Source organism: Podarcis gaigeae (genome assembly GCF_964106915.1).
Source record: "Podarcis gaigeae genome assembly, chromosome: 11".
Lineage (NCBI taxonomy): Eukaryota > Metazoa > Chordata > Lepidosauria > Squamata > Lacertidae > Podarcis > Podarcis gaigeae.
The window spans coordinates 1,592,510-1,612,841 of record NC_139687.1 but is presented as its reverse complement, the minus strand read 5'-3'; the positions used below and the strand labels follow the sequence as shown (position 1 = coordinate 1,612,841).

Here is a 20,332-nt window from a genome sequence, read left to right as displayed (position 1 = left end):
AAACCCAGAAACTTGTCTTTCAACAACACAAAATCACATGGCAACCCTTCATTCTCAATGAAGCTTGTTAACCTTGATTACACCATGTCAAGGTCCCTCACTGCCCTTGGCTTTTAACTGCAGTGCTGCAGGCATGAAGAGAAACCGTTGGGCAGGCCTGGTACTTGCTCCTCTAGCAAACATTGAATAAACTCTTTCTACAATCTAATACTTTCTGACAACTACCATGTTTGAGAAAATCATTATTAGAGCTAGACATTGTGCACTGAACTTGCTCATCCATTTCAATATAATTTAGTAAACTTGAGGCCACAACACTCCATTTATTCTTCTTCTCCTGTAAGCGGTAGCGTTAATGGTGTTGCCGGTTCATCATCTTCAAAAATAATGTGCCACAATTGTGAATTTTCATATAAGTCAAGCCATATCCATTCTGCTTCATCAGTCCACTGTAAACTACAGTTCAGTTTTTCCAGTGCAGAAGAAAGAAGCCACTTTCAAATTCTTACCCTGTTTGATCCTCACAATATTATGAGATAGACGAGACTGAGAGTGGTTGCATTTGGAGGTAACAGCAAACTCTTCCCTCTCTCCAGTTCCCCTTTTTTCTAAGCCAGGCATGTCCAAGAGGTAGATCGTGATCTACCGGTAGATCACTGGACGTCTGTGGTAGATCACTGGCTCCCCCCAAAGAAGCTCAACCAGTTTGGCTCCCCTAAAAAAAGCTGAACAACTTTGGCCTGAGCCACCCCCCAAAATGGTGCTTACTTCCTTTCCCCAAAAGCTCAACAACTTATACCTGAACCCCTAAAAAAGGGGGTAGATCACTGCCAGTTTTTAACTCTGTGAGTAGATCGCAGTCTCATGGGAGTTGGCCACCCCTGTTCTAAGCCATTTGTTCTAAGCCATCAGATAAAAATGAAAGTGAAACCTCTTTGTGGCCATGTTAGAGGGAAAGAGTGGAGAAAGGAGTTTGAGAAGCTGAGATTTGCCTTGGCACATCCACATAGTTTATAGTTTCCTCTGAATGCAGCCAGTGACTTGCTCAAAGCAACTTGACACAGAGACTCCCATGCTATATGAGTTGTAAACTCTCCTGAGTTCATTAGCAAGTTGCTCCATGACTACTGTGGAGTGAGCTGAGTAAGTTTTGCCATTTTTTAGATCAGTCTGATAACAACATGTGGGCACATCACACTCTCTGACACAGGCTCATGCTTGGCACCTCTCTCCCTCTCTCTCTCTCTCTCTCTCTCTCACACACACACACACACATACACACACACACACACAAGAGAGAGAGAGACCACACATCTCTCTTCCACCTCTCTTACACACTTTATCTCCCTCTCACAGTCTACACAAACATACATATGTTTTCCTCCTCTATCTCAGTTTTGACTCATGTCTCAGGTTTTAAAAAAATACTAGAAGCGTACATTAAAAAGAAAAAGAAAGGAAAAAAAGGAATCCAGGAATCTGTAGATTTTGGTTCACCCTGGGGGCACGTAAGAAGGCCTTTGCAGAAAATCATCTTACTCTCTTGAGTTTGTATTTTTCATTTTATTTGGTTAAGTAGCACTTCTCTTCAAACTATATGTTAACAGATGGATTTTCAACCAAATGCTTCTGAGATCTGGTTCTGTATTAACTTCCACATAAATTCCATTGTACAGAAGTTCAGTAAAATCCTAATGAATGTCTTTTTAATTCATGGACTGATGATGCATCTTGGTCTTTTGGCTAAGATCAAGTGTAAATATTCCAGCTGCATGTCTATTACCAGCTTCTCGTCTTCACTCTTTGCTTTTGTTTCAAATCAATGCCCTTCCTTCTGTAGTATGTGCGTGTGTCTTTTGACACAAAGCCTGATCTTCTTCTACACTTGATGACCAAGGAATGGCAGCTTGAACTTCCCAAACTTCTCATCTCTGTGCATGGAGGTCTCCAGAATTTTGAACTTCAGCCAAAGCTCAAGCAAGTCTTTGGGAAAGGTCTCATTAAAGCTGCCATGACAACTGGAGCATGGATATTTACTGGAGGAGTAAACACAGGTAACAATAACCTGGCAGAATGAAATCCCTGGAGCAGATGGAATTCTTTCTATGGCATAAAAAGCTTTTTCATGGTCACAGGATCCTGAAAAAATCCTGTCACTGCATTAAATGAAGCAGACAGCATTATGTTCATTTAATACATTTCTATCTAGACATCATTCAAACTAAATGTGGCATTAAATACATGGTTTGCATTTAATATATATGTTTTTAAAAGTGTAAATTTTCTTAGCAGGATCTAGATGGGGATAGGACTTTAACCCTTTCCCCAATCCTGAAAAAAAATCCCACCTCATTACCAATTGCATTGGGAGGAAAGCTGCTATTAGAAAAACCCAGTCAAACCTTCACTGCAGATTGTAGTTAATTAGAGCAAAGCAAACTGTAATCCCTGTTTCAGACCTAACTCCAAGCCCCAGATTGTGGTTTGTTTTTCCCCTGGGCTGGTAGAGAGCAGCAAAGCATGTGAGGTCATCACATCCCCCATAAGCCATTCATAATGGTTTACCATCATGCCCAAACGGGGCCATAATTTCCTTCCCCCTCTTCAGTCACATCTTTTCTCTAAGCCAAGGCTGTGTAGATAATTTACCTATAAAGCAGATTTGAAGCATGTTTCCCCCCTCAAAGAATTCTGGGCACTGTTGTTTGTTAAGGGTTGCTATGAATTGTAACTCTGTGAAGGTGCCCAGAATTCTTTGAGGGAAACAATATGTGCTTTAAAGGTATAGTCTCTGTACCCAGCAATTTTTTTGTGAAGGCAAATGAGCAGTGGAAGACATATACAAGCTTGCAGTTCCTCTGTTCTCTCCAGAGCTTCTGCATGCATGGCACAGTGGGTGACTTTCTCCCTTTTAATTTTCAAGACTTATTCCAGTTACATAATTTGTTTGTAAGACTCAGTATTTGAGATTTTCTATCACAATTTTTTTAAAGTATAGAGTCACAAAACTCCTAGCATTTTAGAAAGGTAAAGTTATGCCTGTTTACTGCTACTTACATAAATGTTTTGTTTTTACTGGGGGATTATTTTGATATTTTGCCATAATCCATACGTTACAGGAGTTATTCGGCATGTTGGGGATGCACTGAAAGACCATGCCTCCAAGTCAAGAGGGAAGATCTGCACTATTGGAATAGCTCCCTGGGGAATTGTAGAAAATCAAGAGGATCTGATTGGCAAGGATGTAAGTCTCTACATTTCTTGCAGTGCATTGCTTTGCCAATATGTCCTTGAAGTCTGGGCTTTTCAGATCTTTTGGGCAGGGCAGAAGTTGTGGGTGTGTCCTCTGTGCAATGTGCCCCTGCTCTCTAGGAAACTGTCAAGGTGACAGACCTGAAAAGCAGAGAGAGGCACGGGGGTTGGTAGATGAGCTGTGCCTTGCTCCCAGGTTGATAGCTGTCCTGCTGTCATGGAGAATGAGGGTCTCAGGAAAGGAGGATGTCACTCTGAGGAAGAGGGAAATGATCATTTAGAAAGGACCTATTCCTTGAAGGACATATAGCTATCCTCTTATGCCACTGCTACTACCTAACATTGCTATGCAAACAGTCAAGGTTTTCTCCAAAATATTCTGGGAGCTGTCATTTGTGAAGGGTGCTGAAAGTGGTTAAAAAGGTAAAGGTACCCCTGCCCGTACGGGCCAGTCTTGCCAGACTCTGGGGTTGTGCGCCCATCTCACTCAAGAGGCCAGGGGCCAGCGCTGTCCGGAGACACTTCCGGGTCACGTGGCCAGCGTGACATCGCTGCTCTGGCGAGCGAGAGCCGCACACGGAAACGCCGTTTACCTTCCCGCTGGTAAGCGGTCCCTATTTATCTACTTGCACCCGGAGGTGCTTTCGAACTGCTAGGTTGGCAGGCGCTGGGACCGAGCAGCGGGAGCGCACCCTGCCGCAGGGATTCGAACCGCCGACCTTTCAATCGGCAAGTCCTAGGCGCTGAGGCTTTAACCCACAGCGCCACCTGCGTCCCTGCTGAAAGTGGTTAGGAGACCCCTATTCCCCTTCAATACCTACCAAGCTACAATTTCCAGAGTGGTTTAACAGTCCCTCTTCACAGGGAACTCTTGAGAACTGGAGTACCATGAAGGGGAATAAAGGCCTCCTAACAACTCTAGCACTCTGAAGAAACTACAGTTTCCAGAATTCTTTGGAGAAAGCTATGAATATTTAAGGTGGTATCAAGGTGCTTTAAATGTCTGGTGTGAATGTGGCCCAAGTCTAAAGCTCCAGACACTACACCACTCACCATGCAAATGTGAAAGTATGAAAACATGGAAGGTATGGATCCTAATTAAATAGGTATTTTGTTGCCAATGACATTATGTGGATGCCGCAAACCACCTCCATGCATGAGCAGCAGCAATCACATAATCCACATCTGTCTGGACGTATCCTTACTCTTCTGAAGAAAATAATGGAGAATAATCTTCTAAGATTGTCTCACCCACATTCACACACCTGCTGCCAGTGTTTATGCTTTGCATCGATACCTGCGGTTGCTGCCTGCAAGCAAGGCTGAAAAAGAACTTTTCATTAGTTTCCTTGAAGCCACTCCGTTTCAGTTCTCTGACGGGTTTAACACAGGGATAGGCAACCTAAGGCCCAGGGGCCAGATGCGGCCCAATCGCCTGTGGATGGTCCAGGATTCAGTGTGTTTTTACATGAGTAGAATGTGCCCTTTTATTTCAAATGCATCTCTGGGTTATTTGTGGGGCCTGCCTAGTGTTTTTACATGAGTAGAATGTGTGATTTTATTTAAAATGCATCTCTGGGTTATTTGTGGGGCATAGGAATTGGTTCAATTTTTCTCTCCAAAATATAGTCCGGCCCCCCACATGGTCTGAGGGATGGTAGACCGGCCCACGGCTGAAAAAGGTTGCTGACCCCTGGTTTAACAGCTAGGTCCTCTGCTTCTATGATGGAGAGGAACAATAGTATATCTCTCCTTCAGCAAGAGTACTGCTTGATTAAATCAAGGCTATATCACCAAGGATGAAATTCAGTAACAGTGTACTTGGAGCTTATACAAATAATTAGTTCTAACAGGTTCTGTAGGGATATGATATGAGGTAATTTTTGCTAGAAAATATTGCCAGACACCTGGCAGAGAAACATATAATTACTAGGAACAATGATTTATGCAGCAAAATCCAAAATTGTATTCTTTTCCTTCACTCTCTTGTCACAACCTGGGTACATTGTGAAGGCACATGTCCCACATGCTCTGTGTTCACCAGGTGAAAGCATTTCAAGATCACACATGGCACATGGAGAGAGAGCCCAGGGTGCCTGGCTCACAATCCTTGAAGTAAAGAAAGCTTGGAATAGAATGATAATATGCTAATGGAAACTGAAACAAACTGGAAACTGATTCTGGAACAGATACTATAGACTGAAGCAAACTGAAGCATTTATCCAGTCCCTAAATTTAGTTTATAAGTTCTGAATTGTGTCTTTGAGTGGTGATCACACTGTATAATTAGTCAGTGGCTGAGTTTTATATATAATGGCTACTTACCAACCTTTGCTTATGACAGTTCAAGCAACTGGTTTTGTTATCTGTACACAGCTGGAGGCAAAAAGGGAGGCAAAAAATTAGCACATGAATTGGACACACAGAAGGTGTGTGCAAGTATGCATGCATGAGAAGGATATATTTCAAAGTTAAATATTTTTCTCTCTGTTTTATCCAGATTTGAATTGCTATTTTGTGGTATGTTTTGCTTAAATGTTGTGACGCTCTTGGACAGTGAGGGGAGAGAAACAGAAAGAAAGCTGTAGTCCACTATGGTGGTCCAATATGTTTTTGTTTGTTTTTTCCTTTTACTGTTATATTAAATTTGCTTAGTAACATAACATTATTATATGTATTCTATAAAACAAAGAATACAAAACAAAATTCATTCATACTACAATGCATAACTACATAACATTAATATATATGGTTTCTAAAAAAAGGCTTACATAACAAAATCAATTCAAAATACCATCCGGTTTACTTTTTTTCCCCCTTCCCCCTCCCTCCCCACTCCAGCCCTCCCCCCCACCCAATCAGGCCTTCCTTCTTCATATCTTTATCCATGTACACAGTCTGTTCATTCGAGCTTGTATGTTAGGGTTGGCTTCGCCTCTTTCTATCCAGTTCCTGTAAAATGCCCATTTATTTGTGATTCTTTGGCATTTATTTTCCCATCTATCCTCTGCCACTATCTGTGCAAATATTTCTGATTGTACGTATTCAAAAACATAATTATTCCATTTTTCCATATTCCATTTGGCCTTTTCTTTCCATCCCAAAGGAATAACTAGCATTCCAGCTAAAATCATAATCTTGTACAACTCTTGCTTATTACTTTTTACTTTGTTATTTCTCAGTATTCCCGAAAATAACAAATCCCTATTAACTTCTATGTTTATTTGAAATAATCCAGAAATTACCTTTATAATCTTTTGCCAATATTCCTTAACCAGATTACATTCTGGTGGTCCAATATGGTTGAAGAACTAAGAAAATTGTGTCTCATGACTTGCCCTGGTCCATGGGGTCACGAAGATTCGGACATAACTAAATGACTAAATAACAACAACAACTTGCATGAATAGTCTGATTTAGGATCTTAAGCTGCTTTTACACCCACCCCACTTTGAGCTGCTCTTTCAGCAGTGTCTCCTCTTCAAATATTAGACATCTGTCTGTCACAGTTCTTGCAACTTGTTTGGGCACTGCTTTTAATGGCTGCAACAGTGATGCCTGCAAGTAAGTGATCTTTACTGCAAAGCTGCTCCCTGATCTTTCTCAGGTGACAGCTTCATAGTACCCACAAATGTAATCACAGGCCTTTGATGGTACAGCAGTGCCATGGGAAGAAATGGCAGAGAAGTGACTCCCATGATGGTACTGTAACTTTTTAATCTTACTCAGCCTTCTTATGTTATTGGAAGTAAAATATACTTCAGATTTGGGATGCTTCTGTTAGACTGATAAAACAGTTATCCAAATTGAACTTTGGTCCAACAATATTTATTATTAATAATAATAATACCCCGCCCATCTGGCTGGATTTCCCCACCCACTCTGTGCGGCTCACAACAGAATATTAAAAATAGAATCAAACATTAAAAAGTTCCTTAAACAGGGCTGCCTTCAGATGTCTTCTAAAAGTCAGATAGTTTTTTATTTCCTTGACATCTGATGGGAGGGCAGGTGCCTCTACTGAGAAGGCCCTCTGCCTGGATCCCTGTAACTTCGCTTCTCACAGTGAGGGAACTGCCAGAAGGCCCTCGGCGCTGGACCTCAGTATCCAGGCAGAACGATGGGGGTGGAGACGCTCCTTCTGGGCCGACGCCATTTAGGGCTTTAAAGGTGAGCATTAGCACTTTGAATTGTGCTTGGAAACGTCCTGGGAGCCAATGTAGGTCTTTCAGGACCAGTGTTATGTAGTCTCAGCGGCCACTCCTAGTCACCAGACCTGCGCCTCCATGGACAGCTGTGAGTCCAAAATGACTCCCAGGCTGCGCACCTTATCCTTCAGAGGCACAGTTACGCCATTCAGGACCAGGGAGTCCTCCACACCTGCCCACCCCCTGTCCCCCAGAAACAGTACTGGTCTTGTCAGGATTCAACCTCAATCTGTTAGCCGCCATCCATCCTCCAAGTGCCTCCAGACACTCACACAGGACCTTTACTGCCTTCACTGGTTCTGATTTAAAAGAGCTGGGTATCATCCACATACTGATGAACACCCAGCCCAAACCCCCTGGTGATCTCTCCAAGCGGCTAAATATAGATGTTAAAAAGCATGGGGAAGAGGATGGAACCCTGAGGCATCCCACAAGTGAGGGTCAAGGGGTCCGAACACTCATCCCCCAACACCACTTTCTGAACACGGCCCAGGAGGAAGGAGCGGAACCACTGTATAACAGTGCCCCTAGCTCCCAGCCCCTCTAGACGGTCCAGAAGGATGTTATGGTCGATGGTATCAAACGCCGCTGAGAGATCCAGCAGAAATAGGAAACAGCTTTCACCTTTGTCCCTAGCCCACCGGAGATCATCAACCAGTGCGACCAAGGCAGTTTCAGTCCCATGAAGAGGCCTGAATCCCGACTGGAAGGGATCCAAATGGTCTACATCTTCCGGGTGTGCCTGGAGTTGTTCATCAAGCACTCACTCAGTCACCTTGCCCAAGAATGGAAGATTTGAGACGGGGCGATTTTTTTTTAAGAAGCGGTTTAATAACAGAGAGAAGCATTCACCACCCCACAGAGCCCATTGCCCAGCCCTTTCCAGCTCACTTTTATGAGCCAGGATGGGCAAGGATCAAGGAGACAGGTGGTCGGTTTCACTCGTCCAAGCAGCCTGTCCACATCCTCGGAGGTAACAGATTGGAATTGATCCCACGCAGCTTGACTAGACCAGGAATTTGGCACTCTTCCGCCCCAGCCCTGCTCCCACGGTGGCGTCTACCTCTTTTCAAATCTCAGCAACTTTATCTGCAAAAAAACTTTGCAAAATCATTGCAGAAGATCTTGGGACCCTTACCGTACCCTGATGGCACTGCTGAAGGTGAAGACAGTCGCATTTGCCATCGCTAGCACCACTTGGTAGGCTCAACGTTGAGCTCTAACCTATGTCTGGTCCCATTCAGAATGAGTTTTCCCACCACCGGTGCTCTAGCCATCTCAGCGATTGTTTCCTTGCCCTCAGCCCTGGAGAAAACAGGCTCCATGTAATCGGAGAGGGCGCTTCGGAGCCAGACAGTCCATAGGCCTGGTTAACTCCACATTCCAGCGGGCCACCAGGGATGCAGCTGAAAGGCCATCTACATGGGATAAAGCATCCCCTACCATTCTCTGGAAAACATTTGGATGCATTAAGTGGTGGGGGCGGACCATCCAAATTCGTCCCACCTCCCTGCAGAGGGTAAGGGTCACGGAGAAGTCCAATTGCACAAGGAAGTGTTCCAACCATGACACTTCTTTTGTTTCACTTTTACTTAGTGTCAAATCATCCACATCCATAGAGGTGAACACCAGGTCTAAGGTATGTCCGTGACTATGAGTTGGTATTCAGGTATTCAGGGACACCCCCACTGAGGCCATGTTTTCCATGAAGCCTCAAGCGGCCCCTTGTAAGGTCGTGTCGGCGTGGATGTTAAAATCCCCCAGGGCAACCAAACTAGGTGTCTCCAGGAGAACATCTGTCATGACCTGAAGCAGCTCAGGCAGGGAATCCAAGGTGCAGTGGTGGGGTTGGTATACCAAAAGGAATCCTGTACTGCCCCTATTGCCCAACTTCCAGAAAATGCACTCAGAGAGCTGGGTCTTCCCAGTAGGACACCTGGTGCAAATTAATGACTTCCTAAAAATCACTACAACCCCCACCTCCCCACCCACATGACCTGGGTTGCTGTTTGTAAGAGAAACCTGGTGGACAAGCAGCGGCAAGAACAGACCCATCTGCTTCATCCAACCAAGTCTCTGTCACACATACCAGGTCAAGTCCTTCATCCACGATCAAGTCATGGATGGCAGTGGTCTTATGAATCATTGACCTGGCATTGCACAGCAGCACCTTCAGGTCATGTGGGTCTCCCTTGCTGATTCCAGTATCCATCTGAGGAAGACCAGACCCGGAAGCAGGGATAGTCCTCAATATTGAACATGTAGGAGCTAATGTGGTAAAAGGACATTATTAGGGCAACATTATGAACTAAGGCAAACAATTCGGAGAGTAGCAGTTAGTAAGAGGGGCACTGACCACAAGACTCAGTTTGAACCCCCTCTTGAGCAGTTTGGAAAACACCTTGCCTTGATCTGACGTAGGGAGGGATAGATATGTCTTTTTCTAATCTGTGTCCATTTCATATGTGTTTATTCATAAGTTCATTCCATAATTAAATATAATATTACTTCAGGTCAACAAATGAATAATGGAAGTGCTGATATTTCTAACATGATATGTCAGTGTAGCAATGGATCTCATATGTACAGGTCCAAATTTCCAAATGTCTTTAAAAACTCTTTTTATGGTGAGAAAACAAATATTCATATATTGAATTTGGCAAGTACTGGCAAAAATTGTTTCAGCAACAACTTGTTACCAGCGAATTACCTCTAGAACATCCTTTATCAGGAATTTCAAACCATGGTTGCATTCTCTGCTCCCCCCCCCCCTCTGATGTACAGGTGGTACGGCCATACCAAACAATGTCCAATCCAATGAGTAAGCTGACGGTGCTCAACAGTATGCACTCTCACTTTATACTGGCTGATAATGGGACCACAGGAAAATATGGTGCGGAAGTGAAACTTCGCAGACAGTTGGAAAAGCACATCTCACTCCAGAAGATAAATACAAGTAAGCATCCTGCTTTGTACATTGTTCTATAACTGTGCACTGGGCTATATCTGTTCATCATCATCAGGCCTCAGTAAAGAGTTTCATTAGGTCCAGGCCACAATATTGTACAGGAAGGTTCACAATCAAAATTCTAAATGACAATCCAAAGAGCCGAGGGAAAGTTTAGCAGATGATGGGGTGGGGAAGGTGATTGTGCTATGCGTATCTAAAAGCTAGAAGCGTCTTGGCAGGAGAAGATTGGCAGGCAATGGTAAACTGAATGTGACAATGCCCAGGATCCAAAAAGACTATGGAAATGATCAAGCTGTTCTTTTCCAGCTTCAGGTCACTTTGAGAAGTACCCAGATTTAGGAATCTACTTGTCATGAGGTCAAAAGACAGGCCTCACCAGCGAAGGCAGCCTTCCATGCCTCCTGCTTGCTGGCTGATGCTCTGTTTCAGGCAGCCATACTTCAAAGGAAAAGGAAAGGCAGGAATGTGCCTTGTTACTGCTGTATCTGAGTAGTCTTTGAATGGTCTGGGAAAGCCAGGTCTCTCTTTCCCTTGGCTGGGAAAGCTAGATGGCCCACTAGCCCCTTTCATTCACCCACCCCACCCTGTAAGTCTTGCTGTCACCTGTTCCGTCAGCAAGAATTAATGTTTGTTTCCCACCAATAATATATAAAACAAGATATAAAACAAGAACTGTTGGACTTTCAGGACTTGACCCAGTTTCAGCTGAGCCAGGATGGAGGACTTGCCCTGGTGGTGGCCATCTGCCATGCATGCTTTAGCTGTGATGCTTTAGCATTGCGGGGCTTGGACTAGATGACCCTTGGGTCCCTCCCAACTCTACGATTCTATGAGAGACTTCAGCCAGTAAAGCTCAGCCAGAGATCCATCTTCTCGAAGCTCCACTCCTTCCAGCAAGCCTTGAGTTTGGTTTGCCCGCAAACTCATGCTGGGTTTAAAGGGAATTGGGCCCTGCCTTTTATACCCCATATAAAGTTTTCAGAGTGGTTTACAGTGTGGTGTAGTGGTTAAGAGTGGTAGACTCGTAATCTGGGAAACCGGGTTCGCGTCTCCGCTCCTCCACCTGCAGCTGCTGGGTGACCTTGGGCCAGAAACACTTCTGTGAAGTCTCTCAGCCCCACTCACCTCACAGAGTGGTTGTTGGGGGGAAGGAAGGGAAAGGAGAATGTTAGCTGCTTTGAGACTCCTTTGGGTAGTGATAAAGCAGGATATGAAATCCAAACTCTTACAAATAGACAAGAAAAGACAGTTCAAATAAACAATTAAACATAAAACTGTAAATCAAAAACTTACATAAATACAACAGAAACTAAAGTCACTCCAAAGTTAAGCACACATTTAAAAACTAAGATGCTCTGGCTACATAAGCTTCCAGTTATAGTGGCTGCAGTCTGCCTCTTCTAGTTTTTGCAAAATACTTCTCACTATCTCAGAACTGCTTCTTAACCCTATGGTTGTCACAGTACTCCAAAGAGGTAGTTGCTAAGGGTGATAGGAGTTCTTTCCTGACTCCCCTTCCCTTCCCTGATTAGACCAGGAGATAAATTGTGTTCTCTTGTGGTTGTTGGGCAAATAGAACACTGGAGGCTTGGGGGGGGGGGACAGTACTCAGCAGTATAGAGTACTGATGCCTCTTTTTTGCTGCCCATGAAACCCATTTCATGCTGGCACCCACTGCACATGTATCAAGAAATGAATACCAGCACCTCATTTATTTCTCAAAAGGGGAACACACTTCTGTTTAGTTTTGCTGTCATGTATTTTCTTGTGGCTCTTAAAAGCTACTGGGAGCTGAAGTGATCCTCCTTTTTTCCTTTCTCCTGCCTGTTGTAAAAGATGGGATAAGGAAAGAAAACAACCAGTTGTGACATCCAGGTTTACTTTATTTGATAATCATGGGAGAAATGAAATGGTAATATTCTCCAGCTTCCACTTCCTCACCCACAGGGGCAATAGAGCAACTTTGGGGCCTGTCATGCAGTAAAGGGTTTCATCTGTGAGCTACAGGAATCACCTGCATTTTGTATTACTTTGTATTATTACGATGATGTGACAGTTTATAATGTAGGGCGCTTCTTCTATGTACCTTTCACTTCTCTTCCTGCCTCTGATAATCTTTGAAAACTCTGATAAACTAGATTATTGTCTGAAATCTCACACTACACTAAACCAGTTAGTTTCCCAAGTGCGAGGTATTCTTTTTGCTGCCAACGGTCTGAGCTGGCTTTTCATGATACTGCCTGCTCCAATGCCATTTTCATATTGCCAAAGGCACTGAGAGGGATTTAATGGCCAGATGTGCCACATCAGACAAAATTATGTCACCTTTCCCACCATCACTTGCTGCTACCTCTATATTGATTTTTGTGTGTAAATTTGTCTACTGTGGTCTCAATGTGGGTGGAATCTCTGCCATTTCAGTATTTCCTCCCAATGTTGGAGAGCAGATATTGCTTGATTGGGTGAAAATGCTTTAGATCTTGACATGGGACATTTGGAAGATGTACAGCTGGAGAGCCACTGCTAAGAGTGAATGTGACATTTCTGCACATTGCGTTCTGGCATGTACTATATTCAGTACTTTTGAAAATTGGAATGAATCCACTTACTTTGTTTCCTAGAGTATGACACGGCTGATTCATTACTCTTTTCTCATTTCTGAATAGGCTTGGCTGAATTTACATTCCTCATATTGCACTTATTCTTGAAAGATGATAATATTACATACTGCAAGTATATATTCTATCTTAGCTTGATATGCCTGATTTCACAGACTCACAGCCAAATAAATGTATTATCAACAGACCATCTATAGAGAATTCCATGCTAAAACTAAACCAACCATGGTGCCTTTATTACTAAAGTTGTCTGGTCTTGATTACTGACCTTCAAAATGATGTGTTACGCCACTCAAATACTCTCTGTAATGCGCTTTCTGAAGTGAGACGTTCTAATCTCTACTTTGCTTACAATGCATAACATGTTAAAACATTGCTCTTGTGCTGAGAAAATATTCAAGCAAGCAAGAAAAAAACATTTGACTGGATCTCTGTACCCTTTGAGTAGATCAGGGAAATTTATTTTTGTGTCAGAGGTGGAGGCATCATTATTTGCATTCTCAGCCACAGTGTGAGCTTCAGACCAGAGATAAGGTAATGTGAGACTGCAAACTGTAGGCACAATGGTTCTGCCGCCACTGTTGGAGCCAGGAGGCCTCTGAATGCCACTTGGGGAGAATGCTATTGCATCCACCTTCTGCCTGTAGGCTTCCCATGGGCATCTAGTTGACTGCTGTGAGAACAGGATGCTGGGCTAGGTGGGTCTTTGGCTTGATCCAGCAGGACAGTTTCATGTTCTCATATTCTATCCTGGTAAGGCTCAGAAAAAAGTATCTGCAGCAATCACTGCACCCCACGGGATGGGGACCAGGCTGAGTGGCTGCAGAAACTTGGCTAGGAACTACTTAGTCTTTGATGAATCGTGGCCTTTCCTGTGTTGGGGAATCTGAAAATAAGACATGGGTGAGAGCAAGTCAGTGTATTTTTCTTATAGGACTGTAGCCAGTGTTTTCTGTTTGGTAGCACAAAGACTATTGTGCTAGTGGACAGGTGGGTTTTAATGCTGCACAACAGGAATCCAGTGCAACTGTTATGCTTGCAGAAACTCACTGTAAAACAGATTGTGCAATCTATTGTGTAACAAAGTCACCAGCAGCCTGCTTGTGCATTTTTTTTGCACAACAGAGTTCTGCTGATGTAAGTGACTTTAACATAGTGCTACATTGGATACATACAACCCATAGCCCCTTCCCCCCCAATTACCAGCTGGTTGAATACTTGTTACTTTCTCACCTAAATCTAATTAATATTTGTCACTATGTCAAATTTGCTTGAGCATTTCCACTGAACCACTCTGGGCACACATAAAGTAGCAGTGTGGGGCAAGGTGGTCTTATTGGGAGATCAGAAGAGCTTTGCAAGTTGCATCTAAGATGAGCTGAGTGTGAGAGAACAGAATCCTTAAATCTGAAATCTTGTGTAGATCATCCTGTTCCTAATAAAAAACAATACATAAACTATATAGTTTGTAATAATATCACAGTATCATACACGTTCATGTTATTTTGCAAAGTGTTATTTTGAACTTATAACTAGATAATTGCTTCCAGGGACAAATTCTGTATGGTGAACTTGCTTGCTAGTCACATTTCCTTTTAATTGTGAACACTGTTCCTAAATCAGAATCATAGGCTACAGACGTTTGACTTTCTTTAGAACCAGTGATCCAGAGACCTGACTAAATAACTTCCTTGTGTCTGGGTTTTGCATCTGTTTCTGAAGTAAGCTTGGAATGAACTAATCTTGTTTAAATATAAAATCAGTAAGGGATGTTTGTTTGCTGCTGATCTTGTATCAAGTTTTTGCTTGATGATCACTGTCAGTTAAAAGTAACTGATTTTTTTATTATTATTGTAAAAGTAAGGAAATTCTACAAATTAGGAAGTATCTGCATGAAAATATGAACACTATTCTGCTCTATTAGCAAATGCATTTCTTACATTTGAGGGCCTTTCTCCCCAATTTGATTTTTACATGGAGCATTTTATTCCTTTTGTATGAGTCTTTGGAGTAGGCTGCCCAGGGACTCCTGAGCTGACCTGGGTAAATTACCATTTTGCATGTGTGTGTATTGGGTGTGCACACCCATCCACTTCATGTATTATCATACTCTGTGCAAATGGCACATGGCGATAATGTGTGACTCTGTCAATGAAGATCAAAATGCTCTCAGCTGTGTCCCCTGGAATGCAGGAGATATCACCTAGCCAACAAGGTAGATCTTTCCAAATGATGTGCATTGTATCCCCCCCCCCCCCAGACTTTTGCATAGCTGAGTCAGTAGTTTCTTGGAATGCTGGCTCCCCACTTTGTCTCTATAGTTTGGTGAGCCCTGCAAATGGATTCCCAGTAATTCCCACTTCTGGGTCATGGCTGAGGAATCCCCTTTGAGCTTGGTTAGAAGCATGGTTAGCCCCCACAGACTGGTGCCCCCTTTTAAGTGAATGGGGAAGGCACATCACTCTACTTTGGGGGTGCTATTTTGATGAAAATGTTGTGCTCTGGGGTGGCCTAAATCCTACTAGATGGGATCTCTCCATAGACTGTCATGTGACTCTTAGCAAATAGCACTCTAGCTTCTGGGGGTCTTGGCCATTTTCAGTCCCTCCTCTCACCTCCAGAATCATGGATGAGGGTCTAACAGCATCAAAAATTAATATCCCTTGTATGTTAGAAGAAAGATAACTGACATCCAGAATTGCAGAGATAATAGAAAAGAGGACAAATAACAAGTTTACATACTTTACTCTGATGTTTCAGGAAGCTGTGCTCTTTTTTGCTTTAGTCCTTTTGCCACCCTGCATTTTTCCTTTACAAAGCAATGTTTGAATCCTGATTACCAGAGCTGGCCTTTGATACTGGAAAACTGGCTTCCTATGGATATGTTAAATCACGTCATCAGGGATACAATATTTAAATGAGACCGAGCAGCTGCTCTTTGGCATTTAGAGCAAACTTGGCAGTGATGTGCCCAGTAATTGCAGAGATCTATGCACCATAGTACAAAACATTCACACAAAATTATCTGATTGCAGGGTGATATAACTCCATGGCGATATTAGTGAAATGTTCTTATTTAGCCCATTATATAGTGGCAGACACATTCTCCACCCTCAGCACCAAGCAGACTTTTGATTGCTCAGCAGTTCTTAAGACCAAACTGTTAATTATGTTAGTATTTATAATAGCTATTTCTTTTTTACACTTACATTGATTTCTTGCTTTGTAGAAAGAACAAGCAAGAACTACAAAGAACTGGGAAGTGTATAGGTGTAAGTCTCTGTGGGAATAAAACTGTGGATCATAACTTTTAGTACCTAACCTAATCATCATAAATCAGAAGCCAACCAGCAGCCATGCACTTTCCTGTGTGAATGCTGCTCTTTGTTCTCTGCAGAAAGCATCTATTACACTTCTCTGTAGAACAGCTGGTGGGACACAGTAAGCCTGCTGAGAAAATAGAGAACAAATAGTACCTTCTAAATAATTTTTTAAGTGTTGTCTTCATAGGTTTGTGATGTAAAAGTAAGATAAGGGAACAAAGTAACCTTGAAACATTTGAAACAGTTGAACTGTTGTGTGAAAAATAAAAGTACTTCCACCTGCAGCTGGTTAGTGTCAGACTATCCATCTTATTATTACTAATTGGCTAGGGCAACATCTGCCACTCAGTGTTTCATAGTGATGGATCTCAAGACAGACCAGTGGCATAGCGTGGGTTGTCAGCACCCGGGGCAAGGCAAGTAATTTGAACCCCCTAACCCGTGGATTTGCGCCCCCTAACCCTAACCCCCAGATGTTGCGCCTGGTGCGGCCGGCCCCCCCTGCACCCCCCACGCTACACCACTGAGACAGACTACCCCATAACTAAAAAATCCTTGATGAATGTCTGTTCAATCTTTTATTGAAAAACATCCAACAACAACAAAAGCAGTTCCATAATATTCCAAGACACCACCATTTCTTGAAACCTTGCAAAATTAATATATTTGTAGAGGAGTTGCATGTTTTTTTCATGATGCGCCCTATGTGAAACCGTGGTCATGTTAAATAAAGCTGCATGCTGCCATTTCATGATTGGCAAATTGTCCTGGAAATGATGGAGCATGTCTGTAATCAGGGCTATGTCAACTCCATGATTCCATAATCCATATCACAATACACATGCAGAATTTGGTACTGGGCACAGGATTCAACATCCTGAAACTTAAAACCTTTCCTTCTAAAGGTTTGTAGCTCCCCAAACATCGAAAGTGTCTGGGCACACTTAGGACCTTAGGAGGCAGAAGGCAGAAGGGCTTCAAATGCCCTGGCATAGTTGTTTTGCCTTTCCCAAGACCAGCAAAAAAAAAAAACAGAATATATGAGGCAACATTAAGCAGAAGTGTGCAAAGTTGTTCAGTCCACATAATTCTAGCACAGGTTGCAGAATTCAGCTTGTCAGAGTGCAGAGTTCAGGTTGCTTTCATGTAGCTCTTTTAAGTGCATGTTTCAGCTAGGTTTTGTTGGGCGAATTTTGTTTTCTTTCAAATGTTGCCATCCACTGAAGTCACAAAGGGAAGATTGGTTTACTTTATTAGAACTGTTTCAAATTATGGGGTCTGAATAATTTAGACTATTGCATTGAGTCAAGCAGACAGTAGAAAAGGCCAAGGTGACTACGGATTAGTTCAAAAAGTATAATCCAAAATGACCTTTTATGCTCCATATGCAACCAACTCCTCCATATAAGTGCTTACCATCAATATATGGTATTTTGCAGTCCAGTTCAGGTAGACAATAAGCTAAGCTTATTTTTATGATTGAGGGTTAAAGTGAACTGGAGAAGAATGTAGGGTAGGTTCAGGTTGAGTGGCAACTTCTAGCCCTGTAAAGTGTCTGCAGTACCTCTTCATGTGACTCGTGGGCTTCCCTTTGTCATCCTATGCCTGAGAATATATGAAGGGGGCTGGGAAGGCAAAGGGACGTTCAGCTGTCATCACCAGCATCTTCTCTGACCATTGCACCTTCATCAAATACATTGGATGCTCATTGGCTGATGTCCTGATCTTCCTTTCACAATATCTTCAGTATTTAATGCATTTCTGTACCCTCGGGTGGTCCCTTGGGTGTGTGGTGTGGATCTGAATCCAGGCAATGAACCAATAACAGACAGGCAGAGAGATTATGTGACCTATCAGCAACAGGATCATGCAGCTTTAAAGATCCTCCTCTCCAGTTGGCTAAGCTGATAAACTTCAGCTCCTCAGGGACTCACTGCTACACCCAGAACCGCACCTTCCTGTCCCACCAGAGTTACTCCTGGGATCATGAGTTCCTTTTGGAATTGGCTGTTTATGGGGTATCATTCTGATAATACATTTACAGAGTATTTTAAATGCAGCTGTGCCACAGAAAATATAATGCATTTGCTGATCTGGGGAAAACGTCCTTTGTCTACCATGCTGCTCTTTGATTTTAGTCATATCAACACCCCACCATAGCTCCCCTTGCTCAGAACCACTGTGATTGGGGCCACACCTGCTCTCCCCAGCTCCTCTCTTCACAGGCACATCCTACATCCCTTAATTAAAACAAAAAACACCAAATTCAAAAGAACATAAAAAGCAGGTGAAAACAGTTTAAAACATTTTAAACAATTAGGGCAATAATCAGCAACAGAAACCCCTAAACAATACCCCAACCCAAGTGTCTGTTCAGCAGCCTTAGCTGTGGAAAAGGCCTGCAAGGCAGGGAGCAGTTCCCCCAGGACTCACTGCCAAGATGGTCCAAGTTTTAAACTGCCTAATTGAAATCAGCTTATTCCTGAATCTTTTGGCCCATTGCCTATAGTCCCACACCACTTAGGTCCAACTCAAACTCCAGCAAGCAGTCAGCCAATCGTTAAAAGTAAGCTTGATTTCTAAAATAATGTTTCTGAGCCATTTCATCCCATTCTACAGAGCATCTCAGAACCTGAGCCTCTCTGAGGCATCTCTTACGCACTCCTCATTTAATGATACACAACTGCTCAGAGGTCTAGCAAAACTAGGTAGGCTTTACAGTGTCATTTATAGGATATTGTTAGCTTTAGCGTCTGACATAGGGTTTTTCTGCAGCAACATAATAGAAGACTGTGGTTTGTCACAATGTTTGCTTCAGGGCAAAAATTGGGAATCCAGAGGATGAGGATTCCTTCCCTTCAGCATTCTGATTCTTGGTAGAAACAGGCCTAGGACTGCTGTGATATCTGCTGCCTTAGGCTGGCAATAGGGAGTAGCCAGAAAGTGTTTGGCTGTCTCCCTTTTTGCATGGCGTGCAATTTAAACAGACTTCACTTCATCTGACTGTGGGAACAACTCTTCCTGTAGAAAAACAAAATGCGCACAACACACCTGCAAACTCCTTGATGACTCCTTTGTCACTCTGAGGGCCACCCAGGGAGCCAAGCTGCCAGCTGCCCCTGGGGCAGAAGCCCTGCAAATGCTGCTGTCAACACTGCCATTAATGTGCCCTGCAGAAGTGCAAACTGAGTACCTGGGAGCCAAAGCATATCAAGAAACAGGAGCCTCAGGACAAGATTTAATAGCAAATGACTTTTGGATGGAGGAAGGGAAGTGTCCTGGTCTCAGTACTATACAAATTATAAGGCTCCTAATACAATGCATGCAAAAGCACAGAAATTCACAGAGGCAAATAAGTGGAACTAAAGGTCAGAAGGGTCTGTAATGAAAGACCATGGCAAGAAAAATACTCTTTGCAAAAGAAGATTTCGCTGCATCCACAGTGACATTCTATGCTCCTCACTTCAAGCGGCACTTTGGAAATAATAGAATATATGAATAAAGAGAAGCTATTACTATGGAATGTTTTTGTATAAGAGGCAAACATTTCAGCTCGCCTTCAGAATTTCATGTTTCTGAATAATTGTCTTGCTTACATACTTCAAAAGACATGCAGCAATAAAACTGCTAGCACATTTGCAAAGCTAAGCAGACATGGGCTGCCCTAACTTAGCAGGGCCAGTACTTCTGAAGTGTCTAGAAACCAGGACTCCTGAACCAGGGGACCACCTGGGTCCTCATACCTATAGCAACTTTTACATAAATTGTACTTAATATATTAATATTTAAGATGGTGCAGATAATCATGTTGTTCCATGTGAAAACTGAGTCCCTAAATATCTATAAACTCCTTAATTTAAGAAAAAAACAGTCTCAAAATTGTAGTGAAATTCTAAATACACATTATGAAACGCACAAGTCTGCTGCTGAAAGGATCATCCCCATCCAGATCTTTCCATC

At 42.9% G+C, this 20,332-nt stretch overlaps 1 protein-coding gene across 14 annotated transcripts in view; it reads left to right on the top strand.

Annotated features, from left to right (window-relative positions):
- TRPM3 (transient receptor potential cation channel subfamily M member 3) overlaps positions 1-20,332 on the top strand; it is a 418,053-nt gene that overhangs the window by 281,036 nt on the left and 116,685 nt on the right. For all 14 annotated transcript variants that reach the window (XM_083701876.1, XM_083701865.1, XM_083701870.1 and 11 more), the window contains exons 4-6: positions 1,841-2,054; positions 3,120-3,244; positions 10,245-10,416. In XM_083701876.1, the coding sequence (XP_083558002.1) occupies positions 1,841-2,054; positions 3,120-3,244; positions 10,245-10,416 (511 nt within the window). The remainder of the gene's footprint in view (positions 1-1,840; positions 2,055-3,119; positions 3,245-10,244; positions 10,417-20,332) is intronic.